Raw genomic sequence first — 18026 nt, forward strand, 5'->3', positions numbered from 1 at the left:
TGACTGTATATTAGTTTAAAACACTTAGTACTGTTCTGGGTGCTGTAATAAAGCTAAGTGTTCTCTAGAAACAGCTGAAGCTCTTTAAAGGTAGTGGAAACATTGACTTCACAGAAATGAATCAGGAGCAAATAAATTTATGAAATAACTTTGAGGTGCTCTAGTTCGCAATTAATATGTTAAATTCAAGAGTTGAGGGAGAATATAAAATTTAAATTCCTGTCTCATGCAAGTCTTTTGGTAAAGTTAAAACACAGATGAGTTAAACCTGATGTGAATATATTTTTAAGTATTGTTTAATAGTATATTTGCTGATATTTTGTATAAATATTAAACATCTGAGCTTGCAGAAGTATTCGCAAGCAGTAGGGAACTATTGGTCTTCAGCTGCTAGTCAGATGTTATAAATTCATGACTTGCAAAATCATTTTGTTTATCCAAGTTATTTGTATATTTGAATTCAAGTGTTCCCCAATCTCTCTTAACCATTTGGCAGGGATGATGAGAGGGAAATATCACCACTATTAAGAAAAGAGCAAAGAAAAATGCTTATTTAGAACATCTATGTAGTAGCTGTGGTTTTCCAAGGTTTGTTTTTCTCCCTGCTGCTTTTTGGAAGCTCAGTGTGCTATCTGTTTTTCATATTGGGAGGCAAAGCAATCAAGGCTCTTCTGTTTTACATTTCTACATCAAGAATCATTTTTTTTTTTACACTCTGGATTCACTCAAGAACTGGTTTTGTGGTGGGGAGGAGTCTCTGCTTTGTTCACGTCTGTGGTTTACATGTTTTACATGGTTTACATGTTCAGGTTTACACCGTTCTGGTCTCATCAAGACTCTGCCCAAGTAAGCCCTCAGTGTGCCCCAGAATATGTAATTATTATTTAAGGTCAAATCATACTCATCTTATTCAGGTGGCTTTTAACAAACTACCTAGCTTTGTATCTCTTTACACGTATAAGTTGTTAAAAAGTTGTTAAAAGTGCACACATGTTACATAAGAAGCAGAGTAAATGGTTAAATTGTGGTTTTCTCACATTAAAGTTCCAGCGACAGGGAACTGACCGTCCAGAAACTGTGTTTTGACTGTCCATGTTAACGTCCCTCACCGTTACCCAAATGTTCTCTCGTAACTTACAATTAATGACTTTAACAAAATTAATTATTTTGAAGTGTTATTTTATATTAGGTTTTGATATAATTGAATCTGGACCAGACTTTGGATGTATTAGCATGTTTTTGTAAACCATATATTTCATAGTAGTGGTCACTCGGAACTGCAAATAGTTTCCTGACATTTATTCCTTTCAGCAAGAGGGCTATTGTTGGATCTAGCTTCCAGTGCCATCAGCATTAGTCAGATATAAATCATTCTAGTTTTAAAAGTTTACATAATGCACATAAAAAGATATGCTTCTGTTCTTTTTTTGATTTAAAAGCTGTGAGTGGGAAAAGAAAATGTTGTGGATTTTTTTGCTTTTCTCTTTCAGGGTTGGTTTAGCCCAGGTCAAGTCTTCGTATTGGACGAATACTGTGCTCGCTACGGAGTGAGAGGCTGTCACCGCCATCTTTGCTATCTCAATGAATTGATTGAACATTCAGAAAATGGTTCTGTCATTGATCCAACCTTGCTTCACTACAGTTTTGCATTTTGTGCTTCTCATGTTCATGGTAACAGGTAATTTAATGGTATATTTTTAAATTCATAGCCTTAGGATGAAGCAAAAGTATTTATAGGCTCTTGCATTCACCAGGTGGGGAAGTTGCACACAACAGAAATCAGTTCATGAAAGTTTCTTCAGGGGTATTGGAGGTTCTATACAGATTACTATAAAAAAAAAAAAAGTCCTTTCAGTTTGTACTGTCTTAATGCAGTGTGTTTTCTTGGGCATTGTATAGACAGGCTGATTCAAGGCTAAAGGGTATCACCCTGTTAAAAAGGTAGTCTTCTGCAGTTTGCGTTGTGTTGTGTTAGTGAGTGGTGCTTCCAGTGAACATTTTGAATAATTTTGCAGTTTAAGGGAAGCTTTGACTCTTTTTCTACAGTCTGTAGCTTGGCAATTGATCATACTATACTGAGTTCTTCTGGCTGTGCTACCACAGGGAGAAATAACATATATGGGGAATGTGGTGTGACCCCCAGCCAGGAAGAGCTAGGGCACTTCTGGAATTCTTTCCACTAAAGGGGTAGGCTGCTTCAGGAGTTGTTGGTCACAACGATGCTCTAGGGATGATGTCTTCCTTCCACTTGCAAGTGAAAGACTTGGAAAAAATTAAGTTGTTGCTTTGCCGTGCTAAGCACGTTCTTTAAAAGAAGCTTTTGCTTCATCTGTCTTATTCCAAATTGTGAGGGAACTAGCTCTGCTGTTGAACAGCAGGTGTTGGAGATAGGATCATTGGATAGCTCAGGTTGGAAGGGACCTCAGGAGGTCTCTAGACCAACCTCCTGCTCAAAGCAGGGTCAGTTGTGAGGTCAGACCAGGTTGCTCAGGGCTTTATCCAGTCAGGTGTTTACGCAGTTTGAACCTGTCTTATTTCAGTGTAGTTATATCCGTTGTCTCTTGTCAACCTCCCAGTAGCAGCTGGGGGGCTGCCATTCAGTCCCCCTAGACACCACCTATTCTCCAGGCTGAACAAGCCCAGCTCCTTCAGCCTCTCCTCAGAGCAAGTTCTCTGGCCTCTGACTGTCATGGTTCCCGTCCACTGAACTTGCTCCAGTTTATCCATGTCTTCCTTGTACTGGAGTGGGGAGTGGGGCAGGCAATCAAATTATAGGACAACATACATTTATACCCTACTGTGCACACTAGATTTGTAGACCCCTGTAGGAAATATGTTTTAAAAGTTCAAAAAGAAGAGAAAACCGAATAGATCTCCCCCTCTCAACTGATCCAATCCTGCCACCAGGGGAAAACCTACTCACAGTCCCCAAAAGCGAATACTGTGATGCTGTCAGTAAACCCCCAAAACTGAATCCTGGTAGGGATCGGGAGAGAGAGAGGTTTTCTTCCCAACATGTATGCTTATGTTGCCTTGCAACCAGTCAGTCACAGAGGCCATTTTACTTGTCCTCGAGCCAGTGAAGAAGGGACAAACCTTAAAAAGGATATCGTTTCCTTCATTGGCTCAGACAAAGTCTCATCTGTGAGAACAGGAGCTGGGCATTTGTGACCTGAGTGATTTGGTAGTGGGAGATTAACGTTATGTAATCCTTGATAATAATGTCCAAAATTAAAATGTTGTTGAATGTGCCTGAAATACTCTCAAGAATCTTAACGTTCATACTGGTAAGTTAGGAGATTTTCTGGCTTTTACTTGGTAACCTATTCTCCATAAAAGCATGCTTCTTTTGTCAGTTCCTGAAGAACCTGACACACTCGTATTTCCTATTGAGTCTAAGTCTTTGTTGTTTCTAGCCTTTTTATTACTGGTTTCAACCTAACAAGACAAATACACAGTGATAATTGCTCAAACTTATTTCAAGAATTCAAAAGAAAGGTAGATACATTTCTTTTTATTTCATAATTTAAGTGAAGGACAACAGTGCGTGCAGTGCATGAAAATACCTCAGGGAGCACATCATTTACACAGTGGTAAGCACTCTGTTTGTATTCTGTCTATTCCTTCTGTACAGATATTCTCTGAATAGCATTATGAGTGTTTTAGGAATAAAAGAAGTGTTGAACAGAGAGGGTCTGACTAGAACTGAGATATTGTAATAAGGAAGAAAAAAGAAACATGAAGAAAGAAGAAAAGTAAGTCAAGGACAGAAGCAGACACACTCACTGAGGATGACAGACACACATATACGCACATAATACATCCACTCATTCATCTGCCGCAGCAGTAAGAAATAGTAAAAGGGAAAAAAGAATTTCACAGACAATGCATGACAGGCCAAAGTTCTAGGCTGATCCCTGGCATTATACATCTTAGTTTTATAAGTCAGGCTGAGAATTAGAAAGACCTCAGAACAAAGACAAAGAGCTTTATACTCTGGGCATGATGTATTCAATTTATATTTCACCTTTGCTTCACAGGGGGATCTTAGACCTTCCACTAGCCTGAGAAAGATCATCAAAAATGATCTTGAAGTCAGGTGATGGAGGAACACATAGAAATGCAGCCGTATCTGTAGTTCAAATTATCAGTTTCTTTTAGGTATGAATTTTAGAGTAGCAGGCAATCTAGTGACATCAGTCAAATGATCAGATAAAGGTGTCACTTGCCTTCATTTCTGGTAGTCTGGTGAGGAAAAACTCAAGCACAAATCAGAGAAAATCTCCAAAATTCCAGGGCCGTACCAGGACATATGCTGAGCACACTGATGGCTACATCTGATTTGCTAAATAAAACTGGTGAGGAAGCAGTCTCATACAATGGACCCCAACTGGCCATTAGTCACAGGCACTCTCTAAGATCCCAGGCATGATTGTGGGATTGCGTGTACTGAATACTGCTCCCAGTAAACACTATGAACAAAGCTGAATCAGCTTGGGCTCTTTCCACCCTTCATATGTCTCCAGAACTCTTCCGGCAGAATTTGAACCCTCAGGTATCCCCTATGCTCTTTTGCTGCACCCTAGGACTTGAAATATGAACTCTGTTTCATGCTGCAGGCTGTAATGCTCTTGCAGGCTGTAACATAGTAGCCACGGTTTTATTTCAAAACACCTGGAATAAACACATAGAAGTGAATTGTTGTCCTAGAGCTTCAGGGACATTGTGGAGCACAGAGGAGACCTGACCTGAGCTCTGGTGTAGGCTGCATGCAGCAGACCTTGCCTTGCCATCTGGTCTCAGGACCAGAGAACAGTCCGCAACTGTTTTCTTTTCTGAGACAAAGATACAGGTAACAAGTTCTGACAGAGTTATCAAGCATACTGGCACTTAGTGTACCTCTTATGCCAAAGTTGTTGGTTTGGGAACAGAAATGTTTATGTAGGGTCAACCACAACTTGCTGAGTCCTAGACTGAGGAATTCAAGCCTCATTTGTGCCTTTCTTTTCCTGCTGGGAAGAGCATTACAACTGGGCTAGCAAACTGCTTACGTAGAAAAGGTATTTCTCCTTTTGTGGATGACATTCTTAAGACATACTCTTCCTAAATAGCCAAAAAGCAAAATATTTTAGTAAAAGAGTAGCCTTGCTGAGTGTATAAACAAAAACACATCCTTGTTTCTGAATCAACTGATTCCTTTTCCTCTAGTAAATAAAATCAGCTTCTGGTTTTGTTTGTGCTGTGCTTCTGGTGCTGTGTAACTTTACAATAGCATCTCCTTTGGCTCCTCTTCACAATGTTTTTCTTCTGAAAAGTTCCACTATATGGTCCCCATCAAAGTCGTTAGTTCACGAGGGAACTTTTCGCACTGCAGTTATGCATACACTTGTGTATCTCTGGTGAAAGTGAAGTGGGCAGAGCAAGGAACTATAGGGTATTCCTGAATGCTGACATTTCAGTCTAAACAGTCCAGGTAGGAGCTATTGTTTTCTTCCCCATCACGTTCACTTTCGTCTACTTTTCATGCTGTGACTTCTATTCAGTCCCTCTTGTCTGAAATGGATGCTGGTGGGTATCACATGAAGTGCAAAGTGACTTCTTTCCACCTGCTGAGTTACAGACTGAATTGAAAAATTCAAAATTCAAGCATATTCCCTGGTTATACCTTCTTCTATTCAGAAAGAAAGCTAATTTATTGGAAGTTCATGTATGAGAAGTGAAGGTGAAAGTAGTGCTACAAAAATCAGTTTATAACCTAAGATAAATAGTTTCTGCCTTCATTTTGAAATCTTCAGCGCATGTCTGTTTGCATAGAAGAACAGTCATATTGAATCAGGGTTCTTGTAAGGCGGCATTGACCTGCTTGGAGTAAGAGAAGGGCAAGCATATGCCATGTTTCCTCTTAGTGCTCTTTCAGTTTCCAACTCTTTGCAGCTCAGAATATGCCTGTTCGGTAACCTGGAGTGAGTCTCTCTTTCAAGTACTTGTCCATTGCACCCCTGAACCTTTGCACCCTCAACACCTTTGGCAGCAAGTTCCACAACTTAGCCTCCTCTTGCTTGAAGAACTCTTGCTTTGAACTTGACTGCTACATGTCTCGTTTAATTCTCTGTTGCTATTGGAAGAGACGGAGGAGAGACCAAAAAAAACCCTTCTCTGTTGTCTCTTTGCTATTTAAGATTCAAGAAGTATGAGTGAACCCTGCATTTATTACACTGGATGGATGTTTTCTGCTAATTCCTTATCCTTTTCTAGTAATTCCCAATGTTTGTTTCCTTCTTTGACTGCTACTGAACAGGGACGGTTTCATGGAATTATCCATCATAACATCAAGATCTCTGTCCTGGATAACAACCGATTTTTCCTTACATTTATCTACCTTGATCATTATTTGCTGTTTTATTGCTACTTGATTTCATAAGGTCCTTCTGGAATTCCACACTATGCCACATAACTACCATTACAATTACATTTACTATCATCTCAGTTCCTAGCTGTTTGCCAGGTCATTTATGAATACTGTAAAATAACACAGGTCTCAGCACAGATCCCTGCAGAACTCTACTGATAACTTACCTCCACTGCAGGTACTCACCATGTATTCCTACTCTCTTTTGTCACTGTAAATGTAAGGACATTCACTCTTACTCGGTGGCTGCTTAGTTGCCTTAAAAGCTTTTGGTTAGTGACTTTGACAAAAGATTTTTGGAAATCCAGGTACATTGTATAAGTCAGGTCACGCTCATCCACCTGGTTCTGATCCCTTTAGAGAACTTCAAGAAGATCAGAAAGTAAGATTTCTCTGCCTTATGGCTTCAAAGCCATACAGACTTCTTCACAATAGATAATGTTTACCCAATGTTCTTTATTTTTATCTTAAATATCCTTATATTATCATTCCTTCTAATTTTCTGGGATGTATGTAAAGCTTACTGGCCTGTAGTTCCCCCTACCTCCCCTGGAAACTTCATCTGATTTTAAATTGATCTCACATTCCTCAGGAGTAAGGCAGTTCTTGGTGAGCACTTTCACATAACCATAGGTAATTCAGTTCTGGCCCTGGCAACTTACTAATGTTTATTTTCTAATTTGTTCCATAAGTTTTTTCTCAGTTGCTTTAATTTTGGACAGATTCTGTGCTGAAAATAAAGATTTTTTTTTTTTGCTGTGAACAAAGAAGGGTTCCAGCATAATCTTCTTAATTTCCTTCATAATAAACACCAGTGCAAAGAATTCGTTCCATGTCTCTGCAATAGCCTTGCCCTCTCTGAGAGCTCCTTTTAGATCCTTGCTATCATTTGGCACTCTCTGATAGGCTTCTTGCTCCCGTTATGCTTGGAGGAAATATCTTAAAGTGGAGTAAATGAACACATAAGAGAAATGAAACTATGGAAACTTCAGAGAGTGCTATGCATTCATATGTTTCTTTTCATTTTTTTGATGTTTTGTGATAAGAACCATTTATTGCAATTTTACACTTTGTGTCAAGTGATAAAAGAATGTGCAGAGAAATCATCCCTTTCAAATCTGGGACAAGGAACTTTGTAAAAATAAGGAAAATAATATCATTACATTGCTCTGTCTCTTCCAATCATTTTTTGTGGAGATTCTGAATAGATATTTCCTTCTCTTCTGACTAAGTTAACTCTAGAGTTAAAGTAAGGGTGTCTGTATCTTGCTGGTTTCTCCTTCATTTTGTGTCTCTTAAACAATATCTAATAAGATTTAATCTAAAATTCCAGAACTTAAGTCAGTAGTTTCACCATTTATCTGCACATGGTCACCATCTGACATGAAAGGTTTTGTCCAGCTGATCTCTTCCCAGAAGTGTTATGTTTTTATATGTATAATTTTGTATATAAAAATAAAAATATTTGAATAGCATGTAGACTTCTTCTTAGATGGTTTTCCCAAGAAACCATTGCTAGCAGGATTTTGTGGAACCTTTCAGTTTTAAACAGTTGAAAATGCTTCCTTTTTCTGCTGTGCTTCTTTTCACTCTCAACCCCACATATTCTGTCTATGTTGTAATGATAGTAGGTGAAAGGTCGTCTTTCACTGTTTTTTATTGGCGATCGAGCCTTCTGCTTTAATCTTAGATCTGTTCCAAGGCTGTCCAACACCTGGAGGAAGGAGCCTAAGATCCCTTACAGTGTAGGATCTTTAGGGAAGTGTGTTCCATCAGAAGTCATATTCCATCGGTCTATCAGCATCTTATATAAATTCTCTTTCACGTTTGATACAGCATCTCAAAACTTAACAGGAGTCTTTTGGTTTTGTAATTTGTCTTATTTTTCTGTCAGTCCTCTATAATGGAAATGGTGAGAGTGGATTTCTCATACTCGAAAGCGTGTTTTTATTCAGAAGTCATTTATTATCAGTCACCATTTCCCCAGAATAATGGAATGAGAAAATATACCTTTTAGGATTGATATGCTATGTGAGTTTGTGCTTCTAGATGAGAAGCTGTGTTCTCTCATCTAGAGAGAGAGGAAAACTGGAAAAACTAGTTGATCCTTGGACATTTATATCCCTTTTCTTCAAGTGAATGCAATCTTCCTCTTTTCTGAGGCTTGTTGGGCAAAGCTGAGAATAGAACTTTTTCACTAGGTCTTTCAGTTTTATGTACTGTCCTGTGCCAAGCGTCTTGCATCATCCAGTTCATCCTTCATTTTTGGAAGCTGATCATCTCCAAGGTATATGGAGCACAGAGGAAGGTAAACCTTCTTTAATTTAATCTGTATTCTCCTTTTCAAGTGGTTCACTTATGAGCATCATACCCCCAAGCCTCTGATGTGAGGCCTCTCTAAATAGTTACGTTTGGGGTTTTTTTTATTAATGTTGTTCAATTAGTGACAGAGCTTTCTGTATATTACTGTTGTAAATAGCCACAGAAAGTTACCAATAGAGTTCTCCTGGGTTCAAAGCTAAAAACAAAGTTCTTCACCCGGTTGCAGGTGAAGTGAAGCCATGTTGACCTCACCTTTGGTTTAAGAAAGGATACTGTCCTGTGTTGGAAAGTGCTAATAACTATAATAGTGTTATAATAAAATGTGTCCTCACTACAATATTAACATAGGCACATTTTTCAACATATAAAACCAAATCTGCTTCTGAAAAGCCTCAGAGAAATTGTCGATAGAAAATTAATGACAATTCACAAATTATTAAGAAATATTAGAACAAAGTTCTGCGTATTTAAGGTGATACTTGCCATCTTAGGCAATGAAGGAGCAGCTAATGCTATTACATACTCTCACCTTCCCTAAACATCATACATTGTTTTGTCATTAATTTCAACAAATTAATGCCTATACATACCCTTATACTTTGGGTAAAATGATATATTAGCACATGCTTAGCATTCATTAATCCTTTAAGGGCATTAATGAATCCCACCTAAAATATAACTGCATAAAAGATCATTAAAATTAACCTGATTTATCATCTTAATCTGTTTTAGTGGCCTTCAGAATTGGTCTTTTTCGTTCACTTGTGAAAAAGAGGGTATGACCTGTAAGCAGATGTAGGATCAGCCTGAGAAATGCATACAGCAGAAGGCTCTATTGTGCCTTTTTTTTTGTCAGAATGTTTGAAGAATAGTTAATATAAACAACAAAATGCTCGGTCTTCAAGTGCCTGCTGGTTAAAGCTATATTTAAATGCCATGTGATAATTTGCTCTCTTTATTTTCTGTTAATAAAAAGATGTCTGCTCTGCCTGCTTCTAAACTGATAATGTAAATCATTGCTTTTCTTAGACTTGTCTAACATAAACCATGGACTCTACAAAAGCCTTAATTAATACAATTGTGTTTTAAAGGAAAATTTATGTATTAAAGTCCTTGGATATTAAAGTCCTATAAATAGATCATAAAACCTCTATATTAAAATTCTAAACAATTTGATCTTCTGTTTACTAAGAAACAAGAAGTCAAACTTTTATCTTGCTAATTTGAAAATTGTCACTGTTCTTTCATTTTATTGTGCATCCTGCTGAATTTAAAAACAAGTGCTCTTAGAAAGCACTGAAGTCTTCTGAAACAATTTGTTTCTAGGAGCCAAGATGACATTTAAGTTTTGGGTTTGTTTTTCCTGCGCCCTTGAAACGTAGTTTATTATATAAAAGTCTTGAAGTAAGACCTTAGCTGAAGTATTTTTCTTGTATTTTGTTTTTCATCATAATTTCTTATCTTTCTCTGACAGATTATTTTGGTCACCCTTACTGTTCTCATCTATGTGTGTGTGTGTGTGTACGTTAGAAAATCAATCTGTGTATTCCTCTCCTCATAATCTTTTTTTTCATGACAGGCCAAAGTGATGGTCTATGTTTTTAATGAGGAAAGCTTATTGAAAAGATTTTAAACATTTGTAAAATATACAAATATGCAAAAAGCACCAGTACCAATGATGTTCCAGAGGAAAAAAGAAAAGTCAGTCATGTTCAGTTAGTATTTTGCAAGGCTGTCTCAACAAAACAGTCTTGCTTAAGATAATAGTTCACTCTCTGAGAGGCCACTAGGAGAAGCTGTTTCCAAAGTTGAGTGCTAGAAACAATCTACAGTCAAGCCAGTGTCCATCATATCTAATTCCCATTGGAACTGGAAACCATTTTTATCTCACATGCCATAGCTATTCACAAGAATCTTAATCCTACAGTGCATCAAGTGGCCTCTGCAAATTATTACAGGTTTTAAGACCTCTAGACATCAAAATATTTCTAGAGGGTACTCCAAGCCTTAAGGATTATATCAAGTGAGGAAAAACAGTCCATTCCCAGAGGAAAACCTAAATCCACCACCTAATCAATCAGCTTCCCAAGAGTAACTGCCATCAGGACAGCAATCTTGCAAGATTGTCACAGTAAAAGTTTCTTTAAAAATTCTGGTCAACCTGTATTTTTGGTGTCATTATTTAAGTGTCTTACAGTCAAACAGCTACTTCCCACTTGAATTTATTAGCTCTAGTTCATGAGGTATTTATTTCAAATCTCTTTTGATATTTAAGTCTGAGTGAATTAAACAATTTGAGATATGACCAGAGACAACATTACATCTATGCCAGTTAGACTGTGATCTAAGCAGACAAGACAGGCCAATCCAAATCCAATTGACAGAGTTCTCAAAAAATGGAAAACGAGTAAAAGTGAGAGAGAGGAAGCTACTCAGGTTTTGAGTGTTTGCTGTTTCACCTAGTTCTCTAATCCCAAAAGCAGTTGTGAAGAATAAGGAGGAAAAGAATGTGGAGGAAAGGAAAATTCACTCTCCCTTTACCTTCTTGAGAAGTTAATGTTAAAATGAAAACTCTTAAGACAGTCTGTCACTTTTCTTGGCTGAGTTCTTTGAAAGAGAGGTCTCAGGCTGCAATAAGAAAACTGAATACTGGTTTTGAATTGAAAAAATCAAGTCCAAACCACTATCCATAACATTTGGGATAGTAGGAAAGGTGCATTTGTTGGTTTTAGTTGCAGAATAGTTTTTGCATAGTTTATGGATAACTTAAACCTTTGAAAACCAAATGACTGCTTGAGTCTGATTTTCTTGGCAGGCACAGTAATTTGTAAATAAAAATAACCAGCTCAAAACAGTGCTATTTTATTTTATTCTGTCTTTAAAGCAATTAAAGAAAAAGATCTAGAAAACAAAATGAGTGGGAGTTTTGAAACTCTTTACCTATTTTTTCTGTCTTAGCTCATCTCAGAGTCAGATTCTTTTTTTCTGTGGATTCTTTTATCAGTCGTAGATAGACGTTCCCAAGAGTAGCAAAAAATGATCACCAGCACAATATTTGTCTCAGAACTGTGTTGTGAAAATGCATTTTTATATTCTACTTGTTGCAATAAGGCTAACAGGAAGAAACAAAAGAATGATTCAGAGTTTGTGCTGTTTTCTAAAATTATGTTTTCAAGAGACGAGTTTTTCACTGCTATAGATGGTACATTTTTCTAACACCTTTTTGTATACGCTTTCTTTTTCTTCTGGGACATTTGCTTCTATCCAAACATCCACTGAAAATATATTTAACAGTTCTGAAAATTTTAGGTGTTGTCAGCGAGGTTCTTTATGACAACAAACTCAGTGAAGTGACAGGTCCCTGGTACATAGTGATCCTAGCCTTAGTGCAGGTTGACAGATATGACATCCTACTGGCTCACCTTTTTCACTTACTGTTATCTGGACCCCTAGGTCTTTTCTGTCATATATATGACATGCCTCGGCGAGGTTTAATATGACAGAACTATTTGCTTTATCACTCCAGAGCACGATCTCTCCTGACAATGAAATCAGACAGTGCAATTTACTTAAATTTGAACCCGTTCCATCTGTCAGAAGGCTGAGGTAAAGTATCCTGGCATCCATCAAAAGAGAGAAGATAAGTTATTTGCTCTTTCACATCAAATTTATACAATAGTATATTGATGTGCCTGGTTACTCATATCTCCACCATATCTGATTTTTATTGTTGTCTTCACAATAATTTAAGGAGGTCAGGCATTCTTTCCACCTTGACTTGACAGATCACAAATATAACTGATTTAAGGGGTGAGAGAATTGTTTATGTCATGACCAGGTAGCGACTTATCCCTCCTAGATTTAAGTATAGTGGAGAAAGTTAAAGTAACAATTTAGCAAAATGATGTTGTCTTTCTTCATGTTGTTTTACTACCGTCTTCTCAGTTCTAGAAACATTGAGATGCAGTTTTGGAGGCTCTGGAGGAAGTACAGGTTGGATCCACACTTAGTGTCAGGGTGAGAAGCAGTAGCTGTTTTGTTACCCTGGTGCTGGAAGTTAAGACAGTAACAGGAAGTTTTCAGATACTTCTTTTTAAAGTACGCTGTATGTGGGGAAGTTGTGACTGCATGGCAAAAATACTATTTGGGAAATGTGTATTTAAATTTCTTTAATTTTGTCATTATTTTAATGTAAATACATTAATAACACCTTCAGGCTAAGACTCTTAAGTGTGTGCTTAACGTACTTAATGCAAGCCTTATTATTAATTATTGGGACTTAATTTGATGTTTAAAAAAATGCCAGTGCTTTTTAAAGACTATTTGTTTGTGGCATCCTTTACGCTATATTTATATGGAAGTCTTGTTTACGTGCTGCTATTTGTCAATATGGGATGGGCGATGAAAAATCTATGCTCACTCTAAGCAGGGAGATTCCTAGGTGTTGCCTGCTCTGGCTTTTCTCACTGTAGTTTGCCTCCCACCTTTATTTTAAAATCACTTTCAGCCATATTGTGCCTCTGGGAAAATATTTGGAAGATTCAAGAAGTTGAAATTCAACAAGAGCTGAGTAGGCCCCTCTATTGTGCCAATAGTACTAATTTTCTTGAGAAAGGATGTTATATATCTTTGGGAATGGTTTGGAAGAAATATGTGCTACCTTGTGTTCATATTGGGATGAGGTAGAAACTTAGGACTTGAATTTAAAAGTTCAGCTCAAAAGTTACATTGTTTGTCTAGTTGCAGTCTGTTCTTTAACTATATTCACAAGTTACTGCTTATCCTTCAAGGCAATGGGAAAGGGGAAAGGAGAGTTAGCACACATGTTAACTGAAAGCTTTAAAAATAAAATTTTAAATGAAAAATTTAAAAATCAAGCCTTAAATAAAAAATATCCTGTTCAAAGAGGAATCAGCATGAAGAGATATCAACAATTATTAAATATTTAATATTACAGGCCAGATGGAATTGGAACAGTATCTGTTGAAGAGAAAGAAAGGTTTGAGGAAATTAAGGACAGACTTTCCTCCCTTTTAGAAAACCAAATAAGCCATTTCAGGTGAGTGTATAATTTATTCAATGAATACTAAGTTTTTTCTGGAAGAATTTTCTCATGGTGTTCAGTTTTGGTCTTGAACGAGTCTTGAACTGGTCTTGAACAAATAAAATAGTCTACCTGCAAAGAATTTTTGAATATATTAAATATGGAATAATTTATTTACAGAAGTGATTGTGCTTAAAATTTATTTGTATATCATGTGAGTTGTATTTTTCTATGGTAGAAAAGATTGTGCAAGAATATAGGCCTGATTTTTGCTGATCCTTTTAAACTTTAAGCGTTCCATAACTAACTAAAAAAATTGTCTGAATGAAAATGACTGAGCCATAGCAATTTCTGGATTAGTACTGATCAGCAAAACCATATTGGTAGAGAACATCTTTGATAGATGGCAGCTAAAACTTTTCTAGATGTCTAATGTCATTTTCTTGGTTTCATGATATACTTATCTTTCCTAAATCAGCTAAGGTCCATCATCCTCCATAAAGAGTTTGTGATATGTAAGGACTGTCAATACCAGTAGAAGATGTTTAGGAAAGGAGTACAAGAAACAGAGCAAACTTGGGGTGGTATTTCCTTCTATTTTCTAGCAATTGATGGTTTATGAAGCTTAGCATAAAAATGGCATGTAGACCACCAAATCTGTTAGTTTATCGCACTAAGCCAACCTATCTGCCATCATTCTGTCAATCTAATCCTTTTTTAGAATATATGTATAGAATTTTTTTGTCTCTGTATCACCTTATGACAAACAGTTCACAGTTTAAATAGTGCGGTGTGAAACAGCTTGCTTTTGTTTGGCAAGGTTGGCTATAATTTGTTGGATGCCACTCTGGTTTGATGAGGTAAGTTCTAGTATTCACTGGTATCTGTCATGTTCATAAGTAGGTTGTTGGGGATTTTTTGAACATAGAGGACATAGCAGTCTTTCACTTGGGACTTCATCTCTGTATTAAACTAAAGAGAGCTAGGATTCTCCTTGGAGGGTATTCCTTTTGGGAATAAATGATGCTCCCTTCCTTCATTTCCTTTAAAGATTCTTCCCTGACACATTTCCTGTCCTGTCTTCCATGGGATTACATAGCTCTTGCCAGAGAAGCAATAGAGAGCAGCATAAGACAGAGTGCTTCCTACCCAGGTCTTGGAAAGGCGGCAGGAGAGCAGTGACAAAGAACATCATCTGCAGGGAGAAGAAAAACTTGTTTCTGTGACAATCGTCTCATGCTTGCTACAAAAAAAAATGAAGGGGTATTGGAGCTGGGAGAAGACCTCTGGCCTGTGATTGGCACACTTATGACCATATCCTGTCAAGTTTATGGTAGTAACGCAATTGCTGTAATTTCCAATGAATATAAGTACTTTTACTCATACACAATGGTGAGCTCAGTGAGAGTAACTGTGGCCCAGAAAATATGGAAGCAGCAGAAGCCTTCTGAATATGTACAGAGAGAGGAGGGAGATGGGGGAACAAGAAGAGAGGCTAGGCATCTTCAGAATAATTTTGTTCACCTTCAAGCCTTCAGGTGCATGAGACTAATTAAAAATGTATAATAATGTCTAAATAATTATTTGAGTTGGAACAAATAAAGGTAAAACCCATCACGTCTGCTTACCTACACACTAGAGTATGTTGATGAGCTTGGGCTATATCAGTGACCATAGGATCTTTCTGCCTCAGTCTTGGTAGGTTTTGAGGGAATTCAAACAACGCTAGAAACTCCTGCCTGAGAGCAATTAAATGTGTCATTCAAAGATTAATGCCTCCATCCTTCAGAGGACTCTAAGGTTTGCCTTAAAATCCTGTTTAATCAAGATAGACAAACAGTACTCTGCCAGGTGAAGAGCAATTATTATATCTTCCTCTGAGCAAATGTTAGAAATAAAGAAAATAATAGGTGGAATGTCTGGATTTAAACGAGGATACTAGCATAATACCGGTAGAAGGAAGAATCAATAGTGCCCTGGAATCTGAATTTATAAAGCATATAGAGTTACAGTATAGGACATCCTGATAAAGAATTGGCATTAGACTTTAAAAGAAAACCTAGGCTCAAATAATGTAAAAAGATCACCTGCATCATTAATTAACACAGAATAACCTTGGCTGTGAGATTGCTTTCTTAAGAAAACATGGTATTAAAACCACTCTCTATTTCAATCCATCAGAATTGTTGTGATAACTGTGAAATGCTGAATATTTTGAAAAATACATTCAGCAGTAAAGACTGATGCAAAGGATGCACTGAGTTTCTCTGCTTTGGCCTTACTGTCCCTGAGTGCCCTGTATTCCTTGTCACCGGGCAGTCCCACCATCTCCCAAGCTGGCTTTCTGCTTCCACTCTTCTTTCTCCTGTCAGTTAGAGTATCCGGGCATGTTTACACATGCCCTAGAATATTTTAGACGCTTTCATGTCCTCCTTGTTCGGATAGGTTTTACTGTTCTAAAATGCCAGATTCTCTACAATAACCTCTTTATCTTTCTCATGGAGTCACATAGAGGGGAGTTTGTTTGGTTTTTTGACCACTTTTTTTCTAATTGTGGCATGCATTTGACTTGGGCTCCTACTTTTTGAATTTTCCCTCAGGCTGCTTGTAGGTTTCTTGCTTTTTTGATTGCTCTTTTAAGGTTCTGGCTTTTGTTTTTCAAGTTCTTCGATTTTTTTATAGTTCCCATTCTTGAAATTGAATGTACATGTACTGAATGTACATGTACTGATTTTTTTTGGCCTGTTCTCTTTTGCTACATTATTAAATTTTATTGTTTTATGATCACTACTACAGAGCACCTTTCCTGCTCTGCACATCTCAAACTATGTCCTGTTCACATCTGAGACCAAATCCGGAATAGCATCTTTTCTCGTGGGTCCTAAATTAGCTGTCCAAGGAAGCAATTCAAAACTGTGTCCCAAAATATTATCATTATTTGTCATCCTAATGAGACATTGATCAAGTGTACATGTGTATAGTTGAAATCTCTTACTATTACTATTTATCATCAGTTTGCAGCTCCTCTAATCTCACTTAACATTTCCTAATCACTCTCATCATCCTAATTAGGGGGTCAGTGGTACAGACTTTCAAGGATCACCTTGAAAGGAGCACTTTTTTTTTCTGTAATATGTCAGAACTTTTCTAAGCTTTGCCCTTGCTCCATTGCTTAGCATTGCGTGCACTGGTCAGCTGTCATTGTGGACAGTTTAACTGAAGAGTGTATTTCTCTTCCTGCCTTCTCAGAGGTGCACTGGACATTTGCTATGTCCGTCTAGGTCACTCAGTCACACCCATCTGAAAAAGATGCTCTCCCATGCCTGTCAGCTAACCGGCTGCTTCCAGTTTTAATATTCCCCTATGGCCTTTTTAATTTTAATTTTCATTGCTGCCAGCCTGGCTCCATTATGATTAAGATGCAGTCTGCCCATCCTGTGCCGGTGGCTGTCATCTAAAGTATTTCCCAGTTCTTAAGGTACTTAAACCTTTCCTCTCTGTCATCTTACCTACCCACTGAGACTCCAGGTCTCTGCCTGCCTCTCAGGCATCAAATGTGGAAGAGCCAGTATTTCAGAGAAAGCTGCCGTGAGGGTCTTGGACTTTAACCTCTTGCCTGGCTGTGTGAATTTTATCTCTGGAGTGTTCCTCCTACACTTCCATATGTTGCTGGTACTAATGTAGACCATGAGTGCTGCTCCTTCTCTATTCTCCCCTAGATAACTTATATAAACATCTCCTGAGGTCCTCTACCTTTGTACTCAGCAACTAGCTTACTGCTTGGTCCTCTGGGATGTCACAGACCCAATTGTCCGTATGTCTGATAATTGAACTGACCACTGTCACCATCTATGTCTCCCTGTCCTTAAAGATCCCCTCAGCTGTGGGACCATCCTTTCCACAGCTGGACAGTGTGAAATCAGCAGCCATGGGGGTTTTATCCAAGAGATTGAATTTCTCCTTGCCAGCAAGATGCTGCTTCCCTGCCTCCTCAGCAGCACAGAAGCGGGACTGCTGAGTGTCCCTTTAGGCCTCTACTGTGAACATTTCCTTTTCTTTAAGCTGCTTATCTCAAGAAAACAACTCTTCTCTGTCAGAAGCTCCTTGCACCAATTGCACACATAAGCTTGCTGCCCATGTTGTACTCATCCATATTGTCTCTGCAATACACTGGGTAACACCTATTTTAATGTGGGACTTCTGTCTGCATCACAAACTTAAACTGGTTGGGTTTTGGAAGCTTGTTACATT

General features: G+C 37.8%; 1 protein-coding gene across 9 annotated transcripts in view; it reads left to right on the forward strand.

The window, feature by feature from the left end:
* CADPS2 (calcium dependent secretion activator 2) overlaps positions 1 to 18026 on the forward strand; it is a 321285-nt gene that overhangs the window by 217488 nt on the left and 85771 nt on the right. For 8 of the 9 annotated variants that reach the window (XM_075491545.1, XM_075491547.1, XM_075491553.1 and 5 more), the window contains 2 exons: positions 1491 to 1678; positions 13689 to 13790. In XM_075491545.1, the coding sequence (XP_075347660.1) occupies positions 1491 to 1678; positions 13689 to 13790 (290 nt within the window). Of the gene's footprint in view, positions 1 to 1489; positions 1679 to 13688; positions 13791 to 18026 lie in introns of all 9 variants that reach the window. The other variant, XM_075491554.1, reaches the window with a different exon arrangement.

This window comes from Mycteria americana, chromosome 1 (assembly GCF_035582795.1).
Source record: "Mycteria americana isolate JAX WOST 10 ecotype Jacksonville Zoo and Gardens chromosome 1, USCA_MyAme_1.0, whole genome shotgun sequence".
Taxonomy (NCBI): Eukaryota; Metazoa; Chordata; class Aves; order Ciconiiformes; family Ciconiidae; genus Mycteria; species Mycteria americana.